Genomic DNA, 23,050 nt, shown 5'->3' with positions numbered 1-23,050 from the left:
TCTCTCAGTAATTAACTTCCCAGCTGTTTACTTCATCCCTCCTGCTCCAGGTTTCACCTATCACCTTGTGTTTCTCTCTCCCCTCCCCCCACCTTTAAAAACAACTCCTTAGCATTTTTTCTCCAGTCCTACCGAAGGGTTTCGGCCCAAAACGTCGACTGTACTCTTTTCTATAGGTGCTGCCTGGATTGCTGAATTCCTCCAGTGCTTTGTGTGTGTTGCCTTGGATTTCCAGCATCTGTAGATTTTCTCTTGTTTGAAATCGGTTTCATAATGTTTTAGTTTCACCAATGCTGTTAACGTTTTGACTACATTTTCCCCATGACAAATGTGTTCAGTGAAATCCTTACAATTCAGTACTTAGTCTTGAGTGCATTATTTAAAATATTAAAAAGAATGAAACTTCACCCTCCACTTGCTCCCCCCTTACGTGTTGCCTTTCACTTCCTGTTAGATATGAAATGAACATGAAATCACAGAATAATGGTGTAAATGACACAAAGAGTCAGAAGTTTAGAACATAGAAAACTTACAGCATAATACAGGCCCTTCAGCCCACAAAGCTGTGCCAAACATGTCCTTACCTTGGAAATTATCTAGGCTCCATGTATCTATCCAAGAGTCTCTTAAAATACCCTATCGTATCCGCCTCCACCACCATCGCCGGCAGCCCATCCCACGCACTCACCACTCTCTGTGTAAAAAAAACACCCCTGACTTTTCCTCTGTACCTACTTCTAAGCGCCTTAAAACTATGCCCTCTCGTGCTAGCCACTTCAGCCCTGGGAATAAGCCTCTGACTATCCAATGCTTCTCATCATCTTATATACCTCTGTCAGGTCACCTCTCATCCTCCATCGCTCCAAGGAGAAAAGGCTGAGTTCACTCAACTTCATAAGGCATGCCTCCCAATCTAGGCAACATCCTCATAAATCTCTGCATCCTTTCAACACACACAAAATGCTGGTGGAACACAGCAGGCCAGGCAGCATCTGTGTGTGTTGTTTGAATTTCCAGCATCTGCAGATTTCCTCGTGTCTGCACCCTTTCTATGGTTTCCACACTCTTCCTGTAGTGAGGTGACCAGAACTGAGCACAGTATTCCAAGTGGGGTCTGACCAGGGTCCTATATAGCTGCAACATTACCTCTCAGCTCTTAAACTCAAACTCACTATTGATAAAGACCAATGCATCATATGCCTTCTTAACCACTGAGTCAACCTGCGCAGCAGCTTCAAGTGTCCTATGGACTTGCCCAAGATCCCTCTGATCCTCCACACTGCCAAGAGTCTTATCATTAATACTATATTCTGTCATTATATTTGACTACCAAAATAAACCACCTTCACACTTACCTGGGTTGATCTCCATCTGCCAGTTCTCAGCTTAGTTTTGCATCCTATCAGTGCCCTGCTGTAACGTCTGACAGCTCTCCACACTATCCACAGCATCCCCAGCCTTTGTGTCATCAGAAAATTTACTAACCCATCCCTCCACTTCCTCATCCACGTCATTTATAAAAATCATGAAGAGTAGAGGTCCCAGAACAAATCCCTGAGGCACACTACTGGTCACTGACCTCCATGCAGAACATGACCCGTTTACAACCACTCTTTGCCTTCTGTGGGCAAGCCATTTCTGGATCCACAAAGCAATGTCCCCCTTGGATCCCATGCCTCTTACTTTCTCGATAAGCCTTGCATGGGGTACCTTATCAAATGCCTTGCTGAAATCCATATACACTACATCTACTGCTGTACTTCCATTAATGTGTTTATTCACATCGTCAGGTAATCCAATCTGGCTTGTAAGGCACAACCTGCCTTTGACAAAGGCATGCTAACTATTCCTGATCATATTATACCTCTCCAAATGTTCATGAATCTTGCCTCTCAGGATCTTTTCCATCAACTTACCAACCACTGAAGTAAGACTCACTGGTCTATAATTTCCTGGGCTATCCCTACTCCCTTCCTTGAATAAAGGAACAATATCTGCAACCCTCCAATCCTCCGGAACCTCTCCCATCCCCACTGATGATGCAAAGATCATCACCAGAGGCTCAGCAGTCTCCTTCCTCGCCTCCCATGGTAGCCTGGGATACATCTCATCCAGTCCCAGTGACCTATCCAACTTGATGCTTTCTGAAAGCTCCAGCATGCCCTGTTTCATAATATCTATATGCTCAAGCTTTTTGGTTCACTGTAAGTCATCCCTACAACTGCCAATATCCTTTTCCGTAGTGAATACTGAAGCAAAGTACTCATTAAGTACCTCTGCTATCTCTTCCAGTTCAATACACACTTTTCCACTGTCAAACTTGATTGGTCCTATTCTCTCATGTCTTATCCTCTTGCTGTCCACATACTTGTAGAATGCCTTGGGGTTTTCCTTAATCTTGTCCGCAAGGCTTTCTCATGGTCCCTTCTGGCTCTCCTAATTTCATTCTTAAGCTCTTTCCCGCTAGCTTTATCATCTTCTAGATCTCTATCATTACCTAGTTTTTTGAACCCTTCATTAAGCTTTTCTTCTTGACTAGATTTATAGCAGCCTTTGTACACCACTGTTCCTGTACCCTCCCATCCTTTCCCTGTTTCATTGGTATGTACCTATGCAGAATTCCCTGAACATTTGCCACATTTCTTCTGTACATTTCCATGAGATCATCTGTTCTCAATTTATGCCTTATGTTTAAAAATGTGTTGGATATTCTGGGCATGATCTGAAATTTCTCTGTTTTATGATTGATTTAGGTAAATGAACATTTGAAGACAATAGTTAGCCAAGAGCAGAAGTCGAGGCGACTACAAGGGCCAGAAATACCTGGAAGTCAAAGGGTAGGAACTCAGAATTAACTTTGTCTCTCAAAAATAATTCAATATGTGAGAATATAAAAATATGGGCTTTATAGTGGTCAGAATGTGTCAAATAGCAGAATGAATATTTATCTCTTACATTTAACTCACTGACAAGTCATTTTCTCGAGGTTGCACTTTTCTGCGGATAAAAATGTGAGACATGTTGACAGTATTCCTTGGTGTCGTAAAACATTACCATACGATCAGGCTGATGGTAAACTAACTACCAAAATGGAAGGTAAACTGTGCACTTGAAACAGCACAAAATCAAAGGTGCAAATACCAAGAAAGACTTCAATATTTCATTAAACAAAGCCCAAATGTCATTGATGGAATGCAAAAAATGTAGGTCGTTTCAACTGAATGATCTGGGTTGGAGTATTTGGGTGGATTCCAATTGAGTTCGTGATATGAATTAGATTGCCATCAGAAATAAATAGTTATCATTTTAAACCTATTTCCTGAAGTCACTTTTTTTCATACCAGTTCAGAAGCAAATGTAGAGTTTATATCAATTTATATCATCTTGGTCTAGTATTCTACAGTCAACTGGTGAAAGGCCTCAAATTTTTGACCAAGATATAAGAGTTACATTTTCCCAGCCAAAACTCCACGGCATTTAGCAGCAGATCATACTGGTGAAGATTGGCTCTTGTTGACTTTGTAACAGCTGTAATGGTGTGTAATACTGATTTGCATTCAAGAAATCGACCTGATACAGATTGTAGTTACTTAAAATGCATAAATGAAGATTATATGACAGTGGTGCACAGGACTCGGAAATGTACAGAACTGCCAAAGATATCAGAATCAGGTTTAATATCACCAGCATATGTCATGAAATTTGGTGTTTTACAGCAGCAGTCCATTGCAATAATTGGAAATGAAAAGTATAAATGAGAATAAGAAGTGTATGTATGTGTGTATGTATATGTGTGTGTGTGTGTGTATATATATGAAATAGTGCAAAAAGAGAGGGAAAATATTTTGGAAGTGTTCTTGGGTTCATTGACCATTCAGAAATCTAACGGCGGAGGAGAAGAAGCTGTTCCTGAAATGTTGAGTTTGTGTCTTCAGGCTTCTGTACCTCCTTCGATGGCAGCAATGAGAAGAGGGCATGTCCTGGGTGATGGAGATTTGGCAGACAAAAACTGTGTAGTCACTTTTAAGAATTTATGATTTTTGAATGGAAGACTTTTATATTTAACAGTGGAATGTGAGAATGACAGAGAAAGCAACATGTTGCAGAGCTATGTGACAAGCACAGATATTCTTGGCCTTACTGGTTTTTGCATTTCAATAAACCCATTTAGCTGCATTCCTTGTTTTCTTTCAAGATATCATTAACTGACAGTAAAGCACGTTAGCCCTAATTTTAGTTGCTGCCCACCGAACCACAGAAACATGATTTATAGATGGAGTTCTGTCCAACTAACCCTCTGCACCAGAGTGTCCTCCTAGAAAGCAGGCAGCGAATCTTGAGACTCCCTTCTTTCCAGCTCCCAGAACTCTCTGATGATCTTTTGACAGTTTGCTATTCAATGTCCCGAGCTAGTATGAGATGCCTCCAATGAGTGGATACATCTAAAAGCACCTCAGATAGGCTTGAGTCATCAAATGAAACATATAAAGTAATTCAGAGCATTTTAAATTCCAAGAAATATAATTGAAAAGATAAAGAAAGAATAAGTAAACCACTCAGAAGTTTGGTAGGAGTTAGTATCTCCAATTAGGTGAATGGGGTTGGATGACTTTTGCCTGTCTTGAGAGTTAGAAAGCTGTGAGGCCCTGGTGTAGGATGGTCAGCTCAGCAGTGGAGCAGGAATCCTATGCACCAGCATCTTTGTTATGGGAAAGGTCAGGTGACAGGGATTGACATCTGTTTCTGGCTAATCCATGTTTTCCACATTTCAACGCAGTCCTAGAAATCTGAGATGAGCAAGAATTGAGCAAAATGTAGTCTGCTAATCAAGAGTTACATCCTGCATTCTTGCCTTTATTTAGAGCTTCAGTTTGTATTTTATTAGAGAATAAAGCATACTCAAATTCAGGTGTGCACAACTCTTGTTATGGTTAGTTTTGTTGGCATCTGGTTATGTCAGATTGTATTTGTTGCACTTGTCATTCACGTCAGCAATTGCCAAGAATTAAAGTGAATAAACAGCTGGTCGGGCAACATTGTTGGGTATCAGGTCCGTCATTAGTGAAGCTGCTTGACCTGCTGGGTTCCTCCGGCAGTTTTCTTTTGCTCCAGTTTCTGCGGTACCTTGTCTGCCAACAATTAAATGGGTACTGAATGTAGCTAGTCATAACTTGCTTCACTAATAAATTAAAATTTTGCACTGCAGTGCCACTCATCTGCATTACAACTGAATGGGAAAAAACAACTCAGCTGGCAGTTTATGATTCTGAGTAATTGAAGGGAAAAATTATAATAGGTGCATTTCATGTGCATGTATTTTGCATTTCTTGCTCATCTCTTATGTGTTAGGTATAATCCTGCAAATTTTTTTGCAAACAAAGCCTGCTAATTCCTGTTTTGTTCTCTGAATTATTTGTTTCTTTTTGTTTGCCAACTTTAAGGCATATTTTGTTTGATGTTCTTCATTTGATTGTTTTGTGCAAAAGTACATTATGTAACAGGACAGGTAAATCTGAGTTCCACCATCACAGTCCTATTTGAATCATTGGGAGACAGACTGGCAAAAAGGATCAAGTAAAATACTCATACACTAATCTTCAGTTTGCAAGCAAATGAAACTAAAAGTGTTGATAGACTTTATTAATATTAAGAGTTTGAACTGAAATTGAAAATTATGGAAATTCTCAGCAAGACATTCTGGAAATGTGAAGAGAGCAATGAATTAATGTTTCAGAACTTTGCACATGCCAATCTGTTTCTGTACAGCTACAACAATGAAATCTTCCTGACCTGCCAATGTAGAAAGTTGCCCAAAGTGCAGAATACAAAATTGTGATGTTCAGTGACGTGTACGATGTTCAACAGCATTCGTGACTCCCCAAATAATAAAGAGTCCACAACCAAGTGCAGCAAGACAAGCCAGGACTGATAGGTGGCAAGTAACACAGGTTCCAGGAAGTGATAGTAACAAGAAAAATCCATCTCTCACTTATTGCCATTAGCATCACTGTATCCACCACTATCAATATTCAGGGATGTGATGGGGGGGGGGGGGTGTTACCAATGCACAGAAACTAAATTGGAGTATCCATACACACAGTGTGACAGGTAAGAGGCTCGGAATCCTGTGGCAAGTAATTTGCCTCCCATCTCTCCTAATCCTGTCGATCATCTACAAGGCTCTAGTCAGGAGTGTGATGGAACACTTCTCACTTGCCCTGATGAGCACTGCTTCAGCAAGCTCAAGAAGCTCCACACAGGGCAGAGCAGCCCACTTGATAGGTATCCCATTCGCAATTGTTCATGCACTTCACCAATGCACAGTAGAGGTGGTTTGTACCATCCACAGGGTGCACTGCAGCAACCTGCCAGCACCTTCCAAACAACTTCTGCAAGCGAAAAGGACAAAAGCCTCAAGAGCAGAGGAACACCACCACATAAGCCACACACCATTCTGACTTGCAAGAATGTTGTTCCTTCAACATTGCTGGGTCAAAATCTTGGAACTCTCCTTCAGAGCATTATGAGCGTGCCCATACCTCAAGCACTGCGGCGGTTCAAAAAGGCAGTAGACTGCCATGTTCTCTAGAGCAACTAGAGATGAGCAATTAAATGCTGACTCAGCCTGTGAAGTGCACATCCCTTGAATGAAAATATATTTAAAAAGCTGTCATTTTAATGTTTATGTGTAATTTAATGATGTTTACTTAATACTTAAAAGAACTGTTTTAGAGGTTTCATATGTTATAGGTGCAGTATAATAATAATATCTTGGGATTCAGATCTTAGGCAAATATAATGGGTAAAAAATTCAGTGACATTAATGACTGGATGTGTATTTTCTGGAGACCTTGATTGGTTACACCTGGTCTGTATTTACTCATTCCTTCTGTTTCTGAAATCCTGCTGGTGTACATGGAATCCACCATTACAACCACATTGTTGAATTTTAACAGCATGTCATTAATTAAAATTCATTTGTTTATTTATTAAAAGCATTATTTTCCTTAGGCAACATTGCGCAGGTGTATTGTTTCCCTTGCCTGTGAGGGCATTTATTGGTGCAACAAGTAACAGAATATTAATTGTTCCCAACTATTTTTAAAGCGGTTGAATACAATCGTTCTGTTTTGAAGAAATACTGTCAGATGAATAGTTTCTCTCCTGATATTGTAGATTTTGAGATAATTGCTGAATTATACTGAAAATGGTCTTTAAGTGTATTTCTGAAAACAGCTGGACAGCACCTGACAATCTCTGTATGTGAAGTGATGCATTCTACATTGGAATTGGACTGCAATCTTTGTGAGTCCATATTTAAAGCCCTACATGTAGATGCAATGCTAGTAATCTGGTGTGATTAAGATGTTTTGTTATGAATGTTGTTACTAATTCATAATAAGATCATGAGGTATTACAATTATTTTTGCTTTTTGGGCCTCATTGGAGTTTTTAATCTCCTCAGTTAACAAGGCTTTCAAACACTTCAGTATTCCAGATGATAGTTTTTGATCTGTGTCTGTAAATTGGCAGATGGTGCAATGTTACCTGCTCTTTATGCAGTCGTTCCCCATGGTATTTCCATTCCATACAGAGTCCAGCGAGTAGATACACTTTTTAATGTTTCTGCAAGTAGGCCAAACTAGGAAAGGCAGTTTTAAGAAACTAAATTCAGTGGTGCCTTTTTACATATTTTTACTTAAGATTTCAGAAAATACATTTCTGCCCAGTTTGCCTGAATTTCCTTCAGCAAATGTGTCATTGCAGGAGCTCTCTCACTCAGCAATATCTGTGTAGTTTAGTTTTGGAAATACGGAGGTCACTTATTGTAAACAAATATTTTGTAAATTTTACATTTTCATTTGCATTCAAAGCAAGAACCAGCCTAAGAGCAGAAAAATATTTAGAATTCCCTTGGCGGGAAAAAAAAATCGTTGGCCATCATATTAAAACATGTTACAGATGTTGCAACAAAGTTAATGTTTCAGTTTAAAGACCAGTCAGTAGAACTGGGAAAGAGAGAAAACAAGTCATACCGCATTTCAGAGGAGTGAGAAGGGAAAGGAACACAAGGGGAATATTTATGATAGGGTGAGAGCAGGGTTGCTATAGGGATAAGTAGTGATTTATTGTCGATGGTGGCATTAATAATAAAGACAGAGTAAAAGAGAGAAAAATATTGCAAACTATGTGGCTGCCAGCAATGTTCATGCAACTGCAGGAGATGTCAAGACCTGTTCTTTCACCGTTTTCCTTCCCACTTTCCAGGGACCTCACATTCCTTCCAGACGACACAGAGATTCACCTGCACTTCTCGTGTAGCACAGTCATGTTCAGAATTTGTTCTCCTCCAACACCCAGACTCTGACCGCTTTGCAGAGTAGCATATCAGCAAAATTGAGTGTCTTGTTGCCTGTCACTAAAGTTCTCCATCACACTCCACTTGTACATAACCTGTACATAACACCATAAGGTATAGGAGCAGAAATAGGCCATTCAGTCTATCGAGCCTGCTTTCATCATGGCTGATCCACTTTCTCTCCCAACAGCATTCTCCTGCCTTCCCCGTAACCTTTCACGCCCTGACTAATCAGGAACCTATCAACCTCCACCTTAAGTACGCTCAATGGCCTGGCCTGACCCAACAGCCACCTGAAGCAACAAATTCCACAGACACACGACTCTCTGGCTAAGGAAATTCCTCCTCATCTCTGTTCTCAGTGGACGTCCCTGTATTCTGAGGCTGTGCCCTGTGGTCCCAGCTCCCCCACCACAGGAAACATCCTCTCCACATCCACTCTGTCTAGGCCATTCAACATGAGATTCCCCCTCATTCTTCTAACTTCCAATGAGCATCGATCCAGAGCCATGAAATGGTCCTCATATAATAACCCTTTCAATTCCTCAATTTTTCTCATGAATCCTCTCCAATGCAACACATCCTTTCTTAGATAAAGGGCCCAAAACAGCTCACAATACTCCAAGTGAGGCCTCACCAGTGCCTTATAAAGCCTCAACATTATACCCTTGCTTTTATATTCTAATCCCCTTCAAATGAATGCTAACATTGCCCTTGCCTCCCTCACCAGCAGCTCAACCTGCAAGGTAACTGTAGGGAATCTTGCACAGGATCTCCCAAGTCCCTTTGCACCTTGGATTTTTGAATTTTCTACCCAGTTAGAAAATCATCTACACTTTTGTTCTTTCTACCAAAGTACATGACTATACACTTCGTGACACTGTATTCCATCTGCCACTTCTGTTATCCATTCTCCTGCTTGCTCAACACATCCTGAGCCTCCACTATCTTTATATCGTCTTCAAACTTGGCCACGTAATCATAAATCCCATCCACATCAGTGACAGAAAAAAGAAGTGATCTCAACACTAATCCCTGCAGAACACCACCAGTCACTGATAGCCAAGCAGAAAAGGTTCCCTTTATTCTCACCCTTTGTCCGTGGCTTTCTGCACTGTTCCAGAGCATCCTCTATCCATCTGAACACCTTTAATGCCCAGTATTGAATCTGACATCTCTGGTAATGCTCATTCTCTGCCTGTATAAATACTCTCCAATCTATGCTGTAAGTCATCTACCTAAAATACAGTTTCTGTTTTTTTTCTCTGTCCATGAGCAGACTGGTCTGCTGGATATTGCACAATATTTTACATTCTTTTATCTGTATTATTGCTCTCTATCTGTGGGTATTAACCCATCAATCACTACTTATCCCCATGGTAAACGTGGCCTTTTTTCACGTCTATCCCAACTTATAATTAATTTGTTCAATTTTCCCAGTTCTGACAAGAAACTCTGTTTCTGACCTGCTGAGTGTTTCCAACATTTTCTGCTTTTCTTATAGTTCATTTAAACCGTGTAACCATTTCTTCCTTCATAGTTTTGCATGTATATGCAGTGCATTGAGAGACAGAGTTATACTTAAAATTGTGAATGAGACAAATGTACCTGGAATATTTCACAAAACTGTTCAAATCATTTTATCTTTTCATCATTCAGTGAAGAACAGTAAAGGATTTAGAAATAATTCATATGAATCTTGACAAAATTGTGACTTTCTTTTTTTTCCCCCTCATTGCTTCCATCCTTTCTCTCTCCTTGATGCTGCTACGTGTGAAGTCTCCAACCAAATGGTATTGGAAACTGGTTCCTGTAAGTTAATTCAATGAGTAGTGATCCATTATATTTGTGATTTTTTTCACCATATTAATAACCCGTGTGGATTAACGCTCTTATTTGCTTTCTGTCTGCTGTGATCCATTATCATTTTCTGCCATTTACCTTCCTCTCTGCTATTCACTTGTTTAAAGATGAATCATTCAGTTTTACCACTTACATTCCTGTCTTACCCTTCCATAGAATGTTTACTGTTTAAGGAGCTGCCTTTGTTTGTGTGAAAAAGTTAGCATTGGGCATGTACAGTATGGGTGTGTGAAGAATTAGTTATTTGATCATTGGGAGCTCCATTCCTGTTATAAATGGAGTGCAGGTGATAATCAGGGTTATTTTAATCATCACTGACACATGGATATGTCGCATATGCTCAGTCCAAATGTGGCCCACAACATCTCAACTTTGAGCAGAAATATCATGATCTAGCTTCAAGATGGGAAGAAGGCTTATGCCGTTTTCAGTCAATTGCTTAGCAAACAAAAATACATTCAGTCTGGGGAAGTATTGCATCGTCTTTTTTATTCCTGTATTGATTCTTGGAAGATAATTTGGAGAAGCAAACCCTGTGGTATATATAATTCAGCTGCATCGTTGGTAGGAAGCACCCTCTTAGTAAAACTGAACTAAGAAATTATCAAGTGTGACGTTGAATGAATGTTGAAGGATAGCCAGCAAATTTACATAGGAAGCTGCCATTATGATTGTAACTAAAATTTGACATTGTCAAGGTATCATAAAGGCATCCCAAGCTCTTCGAGGCCAGGAAGGAGAATATTTGCAAGAAGTAAACAGACATGTTATTTTGGAAATATTATAAGGGGATGAAGTGAGTTGTAGGCATTTTAATAAGTTACATACAGCTGGTTTAACATTTAATTCAAAAGGCATGTTCTTCTACAGTGTAGTATTTGCTCAGGTCTGTTACACAATACCAATCCAGAAGGCATCCCAAGTCCCCGAACCAGTAACTTAAAATCTGTTGGAAGAATGAATCTCACAGCCTCAACATTGGTAAGATGTGTCCTTGCCTAAGTTGCTGGAAGTGCAGCTGAGGGCATCATTGTAAAATGAACAATACCCAGGACTATATTGAACAAACTAAGCCTGCTGGTTTACCACTGGGGGAAGATTTTTTGATTAACAGCACAAGGCAGAAGGTAGAAAGGAAAGTGTAAATTGAAGTGGAACAAATCAAATCAGACACAGAAAGTGAAATCAAGAAAGAAAAAAATGGTTGGATTAGGAGAGAATAATAAAAAGGAAAAAGCTGCAAAAACAAAAGTAACAATTTAAATAGTCAAAACAGAAGGAAGGAGAATATTTCTGCTTAAGTAGTTTAAAATAATTAGCAACAGTTATTTTAACAAACATTATTTTTGAACTATTATAAAGTGATGGTAGCGTTCAAATGATGCTGTACAGAACAATAGGTTTGGTTCTTGTTTAGAGCTCTTAGCTGTAGATCGTACTACTTATAGAGTCATAGCATCATGACAGCACAGAAAAATGCCATTATTTTCATTGTATCTGGTACATATGACAATAATAAACCAATTCAAATTCAAGTTCATGTCAGTTCTGTGCAGAATAATCCATATATCTTCTTTAAGTTTATTTCCCTAAGATGCAGGTGTTAAATGTAATATCAGCAAGGGAGGGAAATCTTGTGGCAGCAAATGGTTGCAAGGTTGTATGCATCTTATTGTTAGAAATAATGAAATTATAACACAAATGACATTGCAGTACAGTAATTTAACACTTAAACTTTGGAGCAGAAAAAGAAACAGATGACCATATGCAGGAATGACTGGTAAAGCTTTGGAGAAGGTGCTATTTCTGGTTGGAGATGCCTGGGTTGAAACATCTCAGGCTGAAAGATATCATCTAGAACTCATCTTGTCCAGTGGAAAAAGTTCTAATTTATCAGGAGGCAGCAATCAGAATGTGATAGAATTCGCCCTGCAGTTTGAGAAGGACAGCTGAAATCAGATGTAATGGCATTACAGTTGAGTTAAAGGTAACCAGAGGCTTGAGGAAGGATGTGCCAGAGTTGATTGGAAGGGAATTCCTCAAGGGAGGATAGTGAAGCAACATTCTGGGAGTAATTTAGGAGATGCAGTAGAATTTCATCCCAATGAAGAAGAAGCACACTAATGGGAGGACAAGGCAACTAGTGTTGACAAGTGAAGTCAGGGACTGCATAAAGTCAAAAGAAGGCAGACAATATGATCAAGGTTAGTGTAAAGCCAAAGGATAAGAAGCCTTTAAAAACCAATGAAGGACAACTAAGGAAACAATAAGGGGTGGGGTGGGTAGGTGATGAATGAGAGTAAGTTATCCAATAATATAAAAGAAGATTGCAAAAGTTTTTTTTAATAAAGGGTACGAAAGGGCAAAGTAGATATTGGATTGCTGGAAAATGATGCTGGAGAAGTGTTAATGGGAACAAAGAAATGGTGGGGGAACTGAATTGATAGTAGAAAATACCAATAACATGTCAGAAATTCTAGAGCAGTGTTTCCCAACCTTTTTAGCTCATTGCCCCCTGAAAGCACCTTCATACCTGCCAATGCCCCTCTTAGGCACAGTATACTTTCCAGCATCCCCATAGTGTAAAAACATGTCTACCAAATGCTAACATAAGAAAAATGATTCTGCTTTAAATTTTTATTTGTCTTTAAACCTAGCTTATGCAGTACCTTTATGCGGTGTAGCAGCTTTGATATCAGTGTAATCCTTGAGCTTGACGGTTTTTGGGAAGAGTTGAAATATCTGGTTCAAGTTGTGACAGTAAAAGACTTAAGTCCCCAGGCGTAACACAGTCCAAGCAGTTTCTGTTTTTTGTGAGCCTCTTTCAACAAATTAGGAAATGCAACAAAGAGCAGCTTGGCTCTTCTCCAAAGACCAGGAAAATTCGTATGATAGTGTAGGCACATACCACTAAAGCCAACGTTTTTGAAAAACATTTTTGCTTTTTCATCATTCTGTATTTCAATAATTTCTTCTTGCAAGCTCTCTTCCTATTCTTCCACCTTCCAAAGAAATGGGTTAATTACTCAGTCCAGAATTTCCAGATCATTCAAATTCTGAAAATCCTTCTTCAGTGACTGTAGGTGTAAGCAGTACTCTTACAAATCTTTGCCTTTGAAAGAGTGCCATACTTCCCATGCAGGGAAATTGTGAGAACATTTTTCTCCCAATGGTTTGTTTATATATTTCTAATTTTCCAATAAAAGTGGACACTGAACTTTCTGCCTGGATTAAATTGAAATTCTCACCCTGCAGGTTCATACTTGGAATTTTCATTCTGTCATACCAATTGGCTAGGTTGCCACATCTCCACGTAGAAGTTCAGTCTTGTTTCCCAAGCTCTTGTTGACTTAGAGCAAAAATTCAATCACAGTGTCAAAAAGATCAAAGAAATGTTTTAAGTAGCAGCCTTTTGACAGCCAAGCTCATGAAGAAGCAAGAGTTCAAACTATTCATTGTTACCTTGGCATAACTGGCAAAATATTCTGCTATTTAATGGATAAGCTTTAATTTTGTTGACAGCAGATACTACAAGGGTCATGCTTGAAAAAAGTCACTGGCTGAGGTTTTTAGCTGTGAGATGTTGATGATGAATTATGCAAAAAGACTCAGAATTTCTTTTTTCATAAATGCTACTAAACCAGCATGGCGACTTGCTATATATGGCACTCCATCTGTTACACAAGAAATCATATTCCTAATCACAATACTTTTATGCTCAATATACAATTTGAGCTTGTTGTAGATTGATTTTCCATTGATATTTGTTTTTAACTTTTTACAAAAGAGGACCTCTTCATAAAATTTTCCATTTTTGCCAAATCATATATATGCCGTTAGGAATGCCTCATTGTCTCGCAAAGTTGACTCATCCAATTGTATCCCAAATTCTTTTTTTTTTGTAGCTCTGTGCATAGTTGATACTCAATGTCTTCACTCAATTCATCAATATGATAAGCTACAGAGTTATTACTCAGAGGAACTGATCTTAAAATACTGGTATCCATTTTGAGAACAGTGGTGAGCACTTCTGATACAGCAGACATTATTAATCTTTCACCAATTGTATGAGATTTTCCACACCACTATCATTTTGGAAATGTTATAAGAAGCATTGAGATCACTATCAAGGTCATTTTTAGCTTTCATGGCAAATGGCTCGAGTGTGCAATGCTTTTCAAATGTTTCTTTCACCTTCTGGAACTGAATAATACCATAAGAAGCCTTTTCAGGGTGTCTTTTACAGAAGTGTTCCTGCAACCTTGACGGTTTCGAGGCTTCATTAGACAGTACAGTATTACAAATAAGACACATGGGGTGTAATATCTGTAATATCATGTAATATACCTGTAATATCATGAGCTCATATAAGCAGCCTTGTGTAACACCTTGTCCCAATCCAAGTACACAACATCAACTGATTCTCTGTGTCTATCCTGCTTGTTAATTCAAAGAGTTCCAACAGAATTTCCCTTGTGGAAACCATGCTGACTACGGCCTATTTTATCATGCGTCTCTAAGTACCCCGAAACCACATCCTTAATAATCAATTCCAACGTCTTCCCAACCATCGGACAAACTGGCCTACGATTTCCTTTCTTCTGCCTCTCTCCCTTCTTGAAGTGTGGAGTGATATTTGCAATTTTCCAGTCTTCTGGAACCATTCCAGAATCTAGTGACTCTTGAAAGATCATTACTAGTGCCTCCATGGTCTCTTCAGCCACCTCTTTCAGAACTCGGGTGTACACCAGCCCATCCAGGCAGCTTGTCCTCCATCAGATCTTTCAGTTTCCCAAGAACCTTCTCTCTGGTTATGGTAACTTCACACACTTCATTGCCTCTGACACGTGGAATTTCCACCATACTGCTCATGTCTTCCGCAGTGAAGATAGGTTAGGAGAGTGAACAAAGAAGTAGCAGATGGAACACAAGATAGGGAAGTGTAGTGTTATGCACTTTGGTAAGAAGAATAAAGGTGTAGACCAATTTCTAAATGGGGAGAGAATTCAGAAATGGGTGGTACAAAGGAACTCGGAAGTCATAGTTCAGGATTCCCTTAAGGTTAACTTGCAAGTTGTGTTAGTGGTAAAGAAGGCAAGTGGAATGTTAGTATTAATGTACTGCTATGGTTTTATAAGATGTTGGCAAGACCACATTTAGAACACAGTGATCATGTTTGGGTTTTGTATCTAAGCAAGGTGTACAGTATTGAGATTGATAGTTTTCTGATTGGTTAGGGGTTACTGGGGAAAGGTGAGAGAATGGGGTTGTAAAATAAAAATCAGCCATGATTGAATGGCAGAGAGACTCAATGGGCTGCATGGCCAAATTCAACTTCAGTATATTACAGCCTTATCAGCTTTTCCTGAAACTCATCTGAATTACCCCTTAAACCATGACAATACTAGCCTAATTTGTACAGAATATTTTTTTACTTTCCAAAATAAATGATCGGAAAATTGCACAAGTTTTGTCAATCATCCAACCAGTGCTTTATAAGGTTGTATAAAATTCCCCGTTGTATCCCAGCTTTTGAGTTTTAAAGGCTCCTTTTCATTTGCTATTTTGATTTGTTTTTATTTGATTGCTACATTTTGGGGGGGGTGAAAGGTTGGGGATGTTGTGGATAGTGTGGAGGGCTGTCAGAGATTACAGCGGGACATTGATAGGATGCAAAACTGGGCTAAGAAGTGGCAGATGGAGTGTGGGGTAGGTCACTTTGGTAAGTCAAATATGATGGCAGAATATAGTATTAATGGTAAGACTTGGCAGTGTAGAGGATCAGAGGGATCTTGGGGTCCGAATCCATTGAACACTCAAATCTGCTGCGCAGATTGACTCTGTGGTTAAGAAGGCATATGACGTATTGGCCTTCATCAACCGTGGGATTGATTTTAAGAGCGGAGAGGTAATGTTACAGCTATTTAGAACCCTGGTCAGACCCCACGGAGTATTGTGCTCAGTTCTGGTCACCTCACTACAGGAAGGATGTGGAAACCATAGAAAGGGTGCAGAGGAGATTAACAGGGATGTTGCCTGTATTGGGAAACATGCCTTATGAGAATAGGTTGAGTGAACTTGGCCTTTTCTCCTTGGAGCAATAGAGGATGAGAGGTGACCTGATAGAGGTATATAAGATGATGAGAGGCATTGATCATGTGGATAGTCAGAGGCTTTTTCCCAGAGCTGAAATGGCTAACCCGAGAGGGCACTGTTTTAAGGTGCTTGGAAGTAGGTACAGAGATGTCAGGGGTAAGTTTTTTACGCAGACAGTGGTGAGTGCGTGGAATGGGCTGCCGGCAATGGTGGTGGAGATGGAAACAATAGGGACTCTTAAGAGACTCTTGGATATATACATGGAGCTTAGGAAAATAGAGGGCTGTGGGTAACCCTAGGTAATTTCTAAAGTAAGTACGTGTTCGGCACAGCTTTGTGGGCCGAAGGGCCTGTTGTGCTGTAGGTTTTCTATGTTTCTAAACTTGACTAAATTATTCAGTTCAAATGTTTTCTAAGGTCAGGCCCTTGTGGGACACAGTAAAGCATTTCCTATCCATTTCTAAATAACCCATCACAAACAATGTGATACATATCCCTAGCACTCTCCACTGAAGTAGGTGTTGAAAACCTTGTCATCATGGTGATTTTTAATCGGGAACCCAAATGTACTGAGGCTTGTGGCACCTCAGTGGGATTGATTAATTTACAACAGGAAAGGGGTTCTAATCAAGCCATCCCATTTGTTGTTGCATGGAGTCCATTTACCCAGAGTTATCTGTGATTGAAATCATTCTTCTCCTGCACCCCTCAGAATGTTATCAGAGCAAAACAGAAGAGGGTTTCATTATCATATATTGATTGCCATCACTGTGTTGTAGAACCCTAAGAATACAATGATTGTCATGAATTCTTATGTCATAATGTACACAAATGTATTTTATGCTCATTAAAAATGTTTACTTTCATTCAAGAGTATATTTTGATTCTGCATCAGGTTCTAAGATGTACAGAAAAGTAAATCTGAAATCCTGTGGCAATTTGTCTCATTCTCTAGTATTGGTTGTGTGGATCTACAGGAAAGAATCATTTCTCATGTACATAGGAAAAGAAGTGCGTGGAAATTCTCTTTGGGAAGCATTTCATCAAGTCTTTTTTAGCCCTGCATTGGTTTTTGGCAAATAATTTGGAGGAGTGAACCTTGCAGTGTATATAATGTGCCTGCATTGTTGATGGGAAATGCCCTCATTCGGACCCCAATCATTTGTTCACATAAATGAGTATTTCAACCAGGGATTTTGATCAATTTAACTGAGAATTTTTATTTGTAAATCACGTGCTCTTTTTTCACAGTAGAGCCAAAAAAAAGAGGAAAATTGTAAAGTATGAGAAACTAAAAATTCAAAAACCGAAATGTCAGCAGTTCAATAGTCTTCATCTCCCTTAGTTCAGGACTTAATTGAACCAGCTCTCGCAGCTATTACAGCCTGTAGTCTTTTTGGATAAGTCTCTATTAGCTTCACACAATGGGATGGAGCAAGATTTGCCCATTCCTCCTGCATTGCTCAAGCTGTGCCAGGTTAGTTGGGGAGTGACAATGGACAGCAATCTTGAGGTATTATCAGAGATTTTTGATCAGGTTAAGGTCAGGACTCTCAAGTCAAGGACAATCAATTTTCTTCATTTGAAGCCGCTCCATGGTTGCTTTGGGTTGTGCTGCTGAAAGACAAACTTCCTCCCCAGTTTAAACTTTCTGGCGGAGGCTATTGTCGTGGTTTCTCGTGCCCCACAAACGACCAGGAGACACAGAAGATTCTTCAAGAAGTATTAAACTTTAATTTGCAAATCAAAGCTGAGACAGTCATTGAGCTAGTTGCTGATTGTCCACCGATCCTTGTACATAGCATTTTTTATAGCAATCTCCTGGTTTAGTTGTATTAGCATATCCAATCGGTCTATAGGTGCGTATCACAAGTACATCAGCCACTATTGTTTCTACCCATTGACTTAATCATGTTCTAATCCACATCACTTAGCTACCTCTCATTAACACACCATTGTCTTCTACATTCTTAAGATTTCATTCTCCTACTAAATTGGATACATGTATAGCAAATAGCAAACTCAAAGCTGACTACATAATCTACATCTCTTCTTCCTCTCATTAACACACCATTGTCTTCTACATTCTTAAGATTTCATTCTCCTACTAAATTGGATACATGTATAGCAAATAGCAAGTTCAAAGCTGACTACATAGTTTTGGTTACACAGCAAACAATGCAACTTTTAAACTCCAATACCATCAGGTTTTATCCAGGATCTCTCTGTATTTAACAGTATTTCCCATCAGTCCTGACCAGATATCCAGTCCCTGCTGCTGAAAAGCATCCCCATAACATGATGCTACCTCTACCAAACTCTACAGTAAGGATGTTGTTACCTGGCGCTTGTGCAATATTAGATTTACGACATGTAAAGCTTAATATTGAGTCTAAAACGTTCCAGTTTAGTCTTATCCGACCACACGACCTTCTTGCACAGCTTTATCTTCTAAGTGAGGCTTTGCAAAGTCTTTATAGGCATGGATATACTTTTCTTTAGCCTAGACTTCTTCCTTTTCACCCTTAAATAAAATACCTGTTTTATACAAGGCCTTAGAGATAGTGGAGTCATGAACTTCATCTCCAGTTGCAGCCACGGACTTTTTGCTGCTCATTCAGAGTGACTGCTGGCATCACATTAGCCTCTCTTCAAGTGTCATTTTCCACTAGCGACTAAATTTAGGGGTGTGACCTGATGTGACAGTGTGGCTGTGGTTTTGTATTTTTTCCACTTTTTTTTGATGGACTGTACTAAGCTCTGAGGTCTGTTCAGTGCCTTTGAGATGGTCTTGTACCCTTCCCCAGATTTGTACTTCCCTATTATCATTTCCCTCACTTGTTTTGAATGTCTTTTGTCTTCATTTTGGTTTGGTCTGTTGAAAATCTACCAGATCGTCGGACATTACAGAGAGAGGGGGTATTGATTCAGGCGATGCTCCAGTTTTTCTACATCAACAAACTGGATGCGTTGGTAAGGTAATAAACAGTATTGCACCTGAGGGAAGTTCACATTGTAATTATCAAGGGGATGAATACTTTTTCAGCCTCAGAATTTTGGTTGTTAATTTTCAGTAAATTGTGGACAGGTTTTGCAATTTTTCTTTTGATTTGACATGATACACAATGCTTTACAGATTAGATCAAAACTTCAGTATATTTTAAGTTTAGAAAATGTGGCAGTAAAATGCAAAAACAGTTGTGGGGCTGAAACCGAGCTAAGAGAGGATGGAGTGTGACACTGAATAAGTAGTTCTTAGTTACCTTCCGTGTCATAATGAAGTGTTCTGTAGTGTGCGGGTTATTTTAGTAAAGGAACTATCAGATTTAACTATTCTTCACAGTTAAAATTCTTAGTTATTTTAAACTAACTAAGGGAAATATTGTGGATATTTTAAAACATCAGAAGATTCTTCTAAAATGCAGTTTGTTCTGGCAAGTGGGAGGTGTGAATTTTGAGCTGTCATATGCAAAAGCCAAGTGAACAATAAACCGATATGCAGAGGAATCTTGGAGTGCTAGTCCTTAGCTCCTGAAAGTGGCAACACCAGAAGTAAAGAAGGTGTATGGCATGCTGGCCTTCATCAGCTGGGGCACTGAGTATAACAATTGGAAATCATATCTGAGTAAAACTTTGGTTAGTCACAAATGGAGTATTGCAGAAAGGATGTGGAGACTTAGGAGAGAGTGCAGAAGAATTTTGCTTGGTTTGGATTGGTGTAGCTATAAGGAAAAATATATGGGGCAACAGGGTAGCCTAGTGGTTTATACAGTGCTTTACGGTACCAGTGACCCGGGTTCATTTCTCACCACTCTTTGTAAGAAGTTTGTATGTTCTCCTTGTGAAAAAGTTGGTTTCCTTTGGGTGCTCTGGTTTCCTCCCACAGTCCAAAGACGTACGAATTGGTAGTGATTAGGCTATGATTACATCGAGGGTTGTTGGGCAGCATTGCTCGAAGGGGTGGAAGGGCCTATTTCACACTGTATCCTGATAAATAACTAAATAGATGTTGTTTCTTTGGAACACCCCAGGCTGAGGGGCATCCTGATAGAGGTAACTAAATTAATGAGAAACAGAGATGAGGAGATTGTCAGAGACCTTCCCCCCCCCCCACTGAGAATATCAAACACCAGAGGGCACTGATTAAAGATGGGGGCGGTGGGGAAGGTTAAAGAAGATGTGTGAGGCAGTTTTTTTTCATAGAAGAGGTAGCATATTACCTGGAAAGTGGTGGAGCAGGTGTGATAACAACATTTATGAGATATTTAGACCAAACGATGAACCTGGCAAGGAATATCAGGGTGTGGACCACGTAGTTTAGTTTGGAATTATGGTCAGTACAGGCGTGATGTCCCAAAAGGCCTGTTCATGGCTATACTGTTCTGACAACAGAGTTTACTGGGAAACAGTTATGCACTCTGTGTCACTTCTTTTTAATGTGTGGCTGTGTTTTCACCACCCTCACTGTATGTCAGTGTTGGGACTGTGATTGAAACTGGCTGACCTAGGTCAGTGTCAAAAATCCACAGAAGATATTGAAAATTAGGATTTTATTTTACCTCTACACATGTCTGTCTCATTTTTGCCTATTTTCCATTAGCAAATGCAAAATCATGTGTTGGTGTAAACAAAGCCAAATATTCTATGGATACGAAAGTTATTGCTAAAGAAGTTACAGTGGTAATTTACAAGAGTTTAATAATAAATAATTCCCCATTGGAATAATACTTTCTCAGATGTCATTAAATTAGCAGATTATATAGCTTCATTAAGGTTATTATCCTCTAGGTTTTAAAACAAATATTTTATCCTTATATTCTTTATAACGATAAAATTATTTCTTTTATGTTGTTGAGGGGGTGTTGTCACCAATATATTTATGCAATCTAATTTGAGAATCTTGTTGTTGCGGACATAATTTGCACTGAATAATTTGCTATGGAAATTATGTCAACACTTGGTAATAGATGCAACTGTTGAGCGCAGTGCCTTGCCAACAAAATCTGTTGAGCTGCTTTGGTTAGCTATCAAATTAGGCAATTTAAGTTTTCTATGTTGTTTCTAAATCTTTATGACATTTTTGATTTATTCATCTTAAAATATCCAGCATTTCTTAACCTGTTCTGGGGAGCAGGTAATATGAGGAGGTCATTTTCTCTGGTACCCAGGCAACTTTTCCTTCAAAGTTTCCTTGCTGTTATTTATTTTAGCAATATTCTTAAATAGGATTGGGATCTTACAGAAAACTTTTATCTCAAACCACTTTAATATATGTTCATATACAGTAGATTCCAGTTAATTGGAACACATTGGGATCATATGTTTTGGCCCAAATAGATGAGGTTTTATGGAATTAATTTAAAAAGGTATTAAAAAGACAAACTGAGTAACCAATTATGTATTTTAATGAAATACATAACAAATAAGAACATTACCAATACAACAGTAGATTAAAACTGCATAATAGTTCCCAATTGTTATAGTATACAGTATTGCTATTTTCTTTTGATTGTAAATTAACAAAATCAGTGCAGATACCTAGTGCAAATAATGGATTACCTTCATACAATACTTTCAGTGGTTGTATTTTCCAAATCTTTGTTTTCATTGTAACATTCGAGATGATTGTCAATACCTTAACTTCTTTGTAGTACCTAAACTTGTTGAAGAAGTGAACTTGTTTCATTCTCACTCCCAGCTGTTTCTGACATCATCAAACCTGAATGCTTGAAACAGCAGTGAGCAGAACTGAATAGTCTTATTGCTTATTTCTTGCCGACTATCAGTGACAAAAATCGCTGCTTTTTGAACACAGGCATATGTAACTGGCGCTATTTAAAAATTGTATGCTTTAAGCACAGCGTAGTATCTTAACAGCCACAGCAAGTGCACATGAATGACACTATTTAGAAACTGTTCAGCAACAGTCTCCTGTTCCATTTTAAGTGACATAGTGTCCCAAATGAACAAAATGAATCCCAGCTATTTTCTCAATTCATTTTTGTTCTTTAAGAATTGTCGCAAATAACTAGCTGCCCCTATTACCAGCGGCCCAGTTAACCGGAATCCACTGTATTGAAATACTGTACTCAACAATATTGTTGGAAAGACATGTTGAGAAGAAGACATTGTTTTTACAGATCTGCAACACTTCCACCTCATATACCAACCGGTATTGAGCCTAACCCAGCCAGCATTATAGTGACCTCAATGAAACACATACTGCAGTTCATTTATAGTGAGGAATTGTCATCCATTGATCAATTGGGAAATCGGGCAGTTCTCAGCAGGCATGTAATAGACTGGTTCATTGCAATTCATAATCTGATCCAGAGAGAAATAACAAGTTGGTAGGCCTCTCATGTCACAAAATGGAAGCCACTGGCGCAATCGAAGTTCTGCTTGGCACTATATTTCTGTATCAAAGTGCACTTAAGTCATTCTCAGATCCCAGCTTTCTCAAACATTTGTGCATTTCAGTGATTGACTAGATAGGATAATAAATGGTGAATGAAAGAAAGCCTGTGTCAAGTTAGAAGTAAACATTTCAAAACATAGGCCTGCTGGATGAGTATTTCAGTTTAAGTTTTATTTCCAGTTTGTTTTTTTTTAAAGTTGGATACAGGTTTTATATTGCTTATATCAATGAAATTCTGCTTCCTTTACATAGATTTTTATTGTTTATTTAATTCTCAGTGTAATTTTGTACATCTCAGTGTGCGGATACACTTT

The 23,050-nt window shown here is 38.9% G+C and overlaps 1 protein-coding gene across 3 annotated transcripts in view; it reads left to right on the top strand.

Annotated features, from left to right (window-relative positions):
* The window catches only part of camsap2a (calmodulin regulated spectrin-associated protein family, member 2a), a 169,332-nt gene that overhangs the window by 92,321 nt on the left and 53,961 nt on the right, over positions 1-23,050 (top strand). For all 3 annotated transcript variants that reach the window (XM_059984671.1, XM_059984670.1, XM_059984669.1), the window contains exon 4: positions 2,754-2,837. In XM_059984671.1, the coding sequence (XP_059840654.1) occupies positions 2,754-2,837 (84 nt within the window). The remainder of the gene's footprint in view (positions 1-2,753; positions 2,838-23,050) is intronic.

Source organism: Hypanus sabinus, chromosome 11 (genome assembly GCF_030144855.1).
Source record: "Hypanus sabinus isolate sHypSab1 chromosome 11, sHypSab1.hap1, whole genome shotgun sequence".
Classification (NCBI taxonomy): Eukaryota; Metazoa; Chordata; class Chondrichthyes; order Myliobatiformes; family Dasyatidae; genus Hypanus; species Hypanus sabinus.
This window is presented reverse-complemented; position numbering and strand designations above follow the sequence as displayed.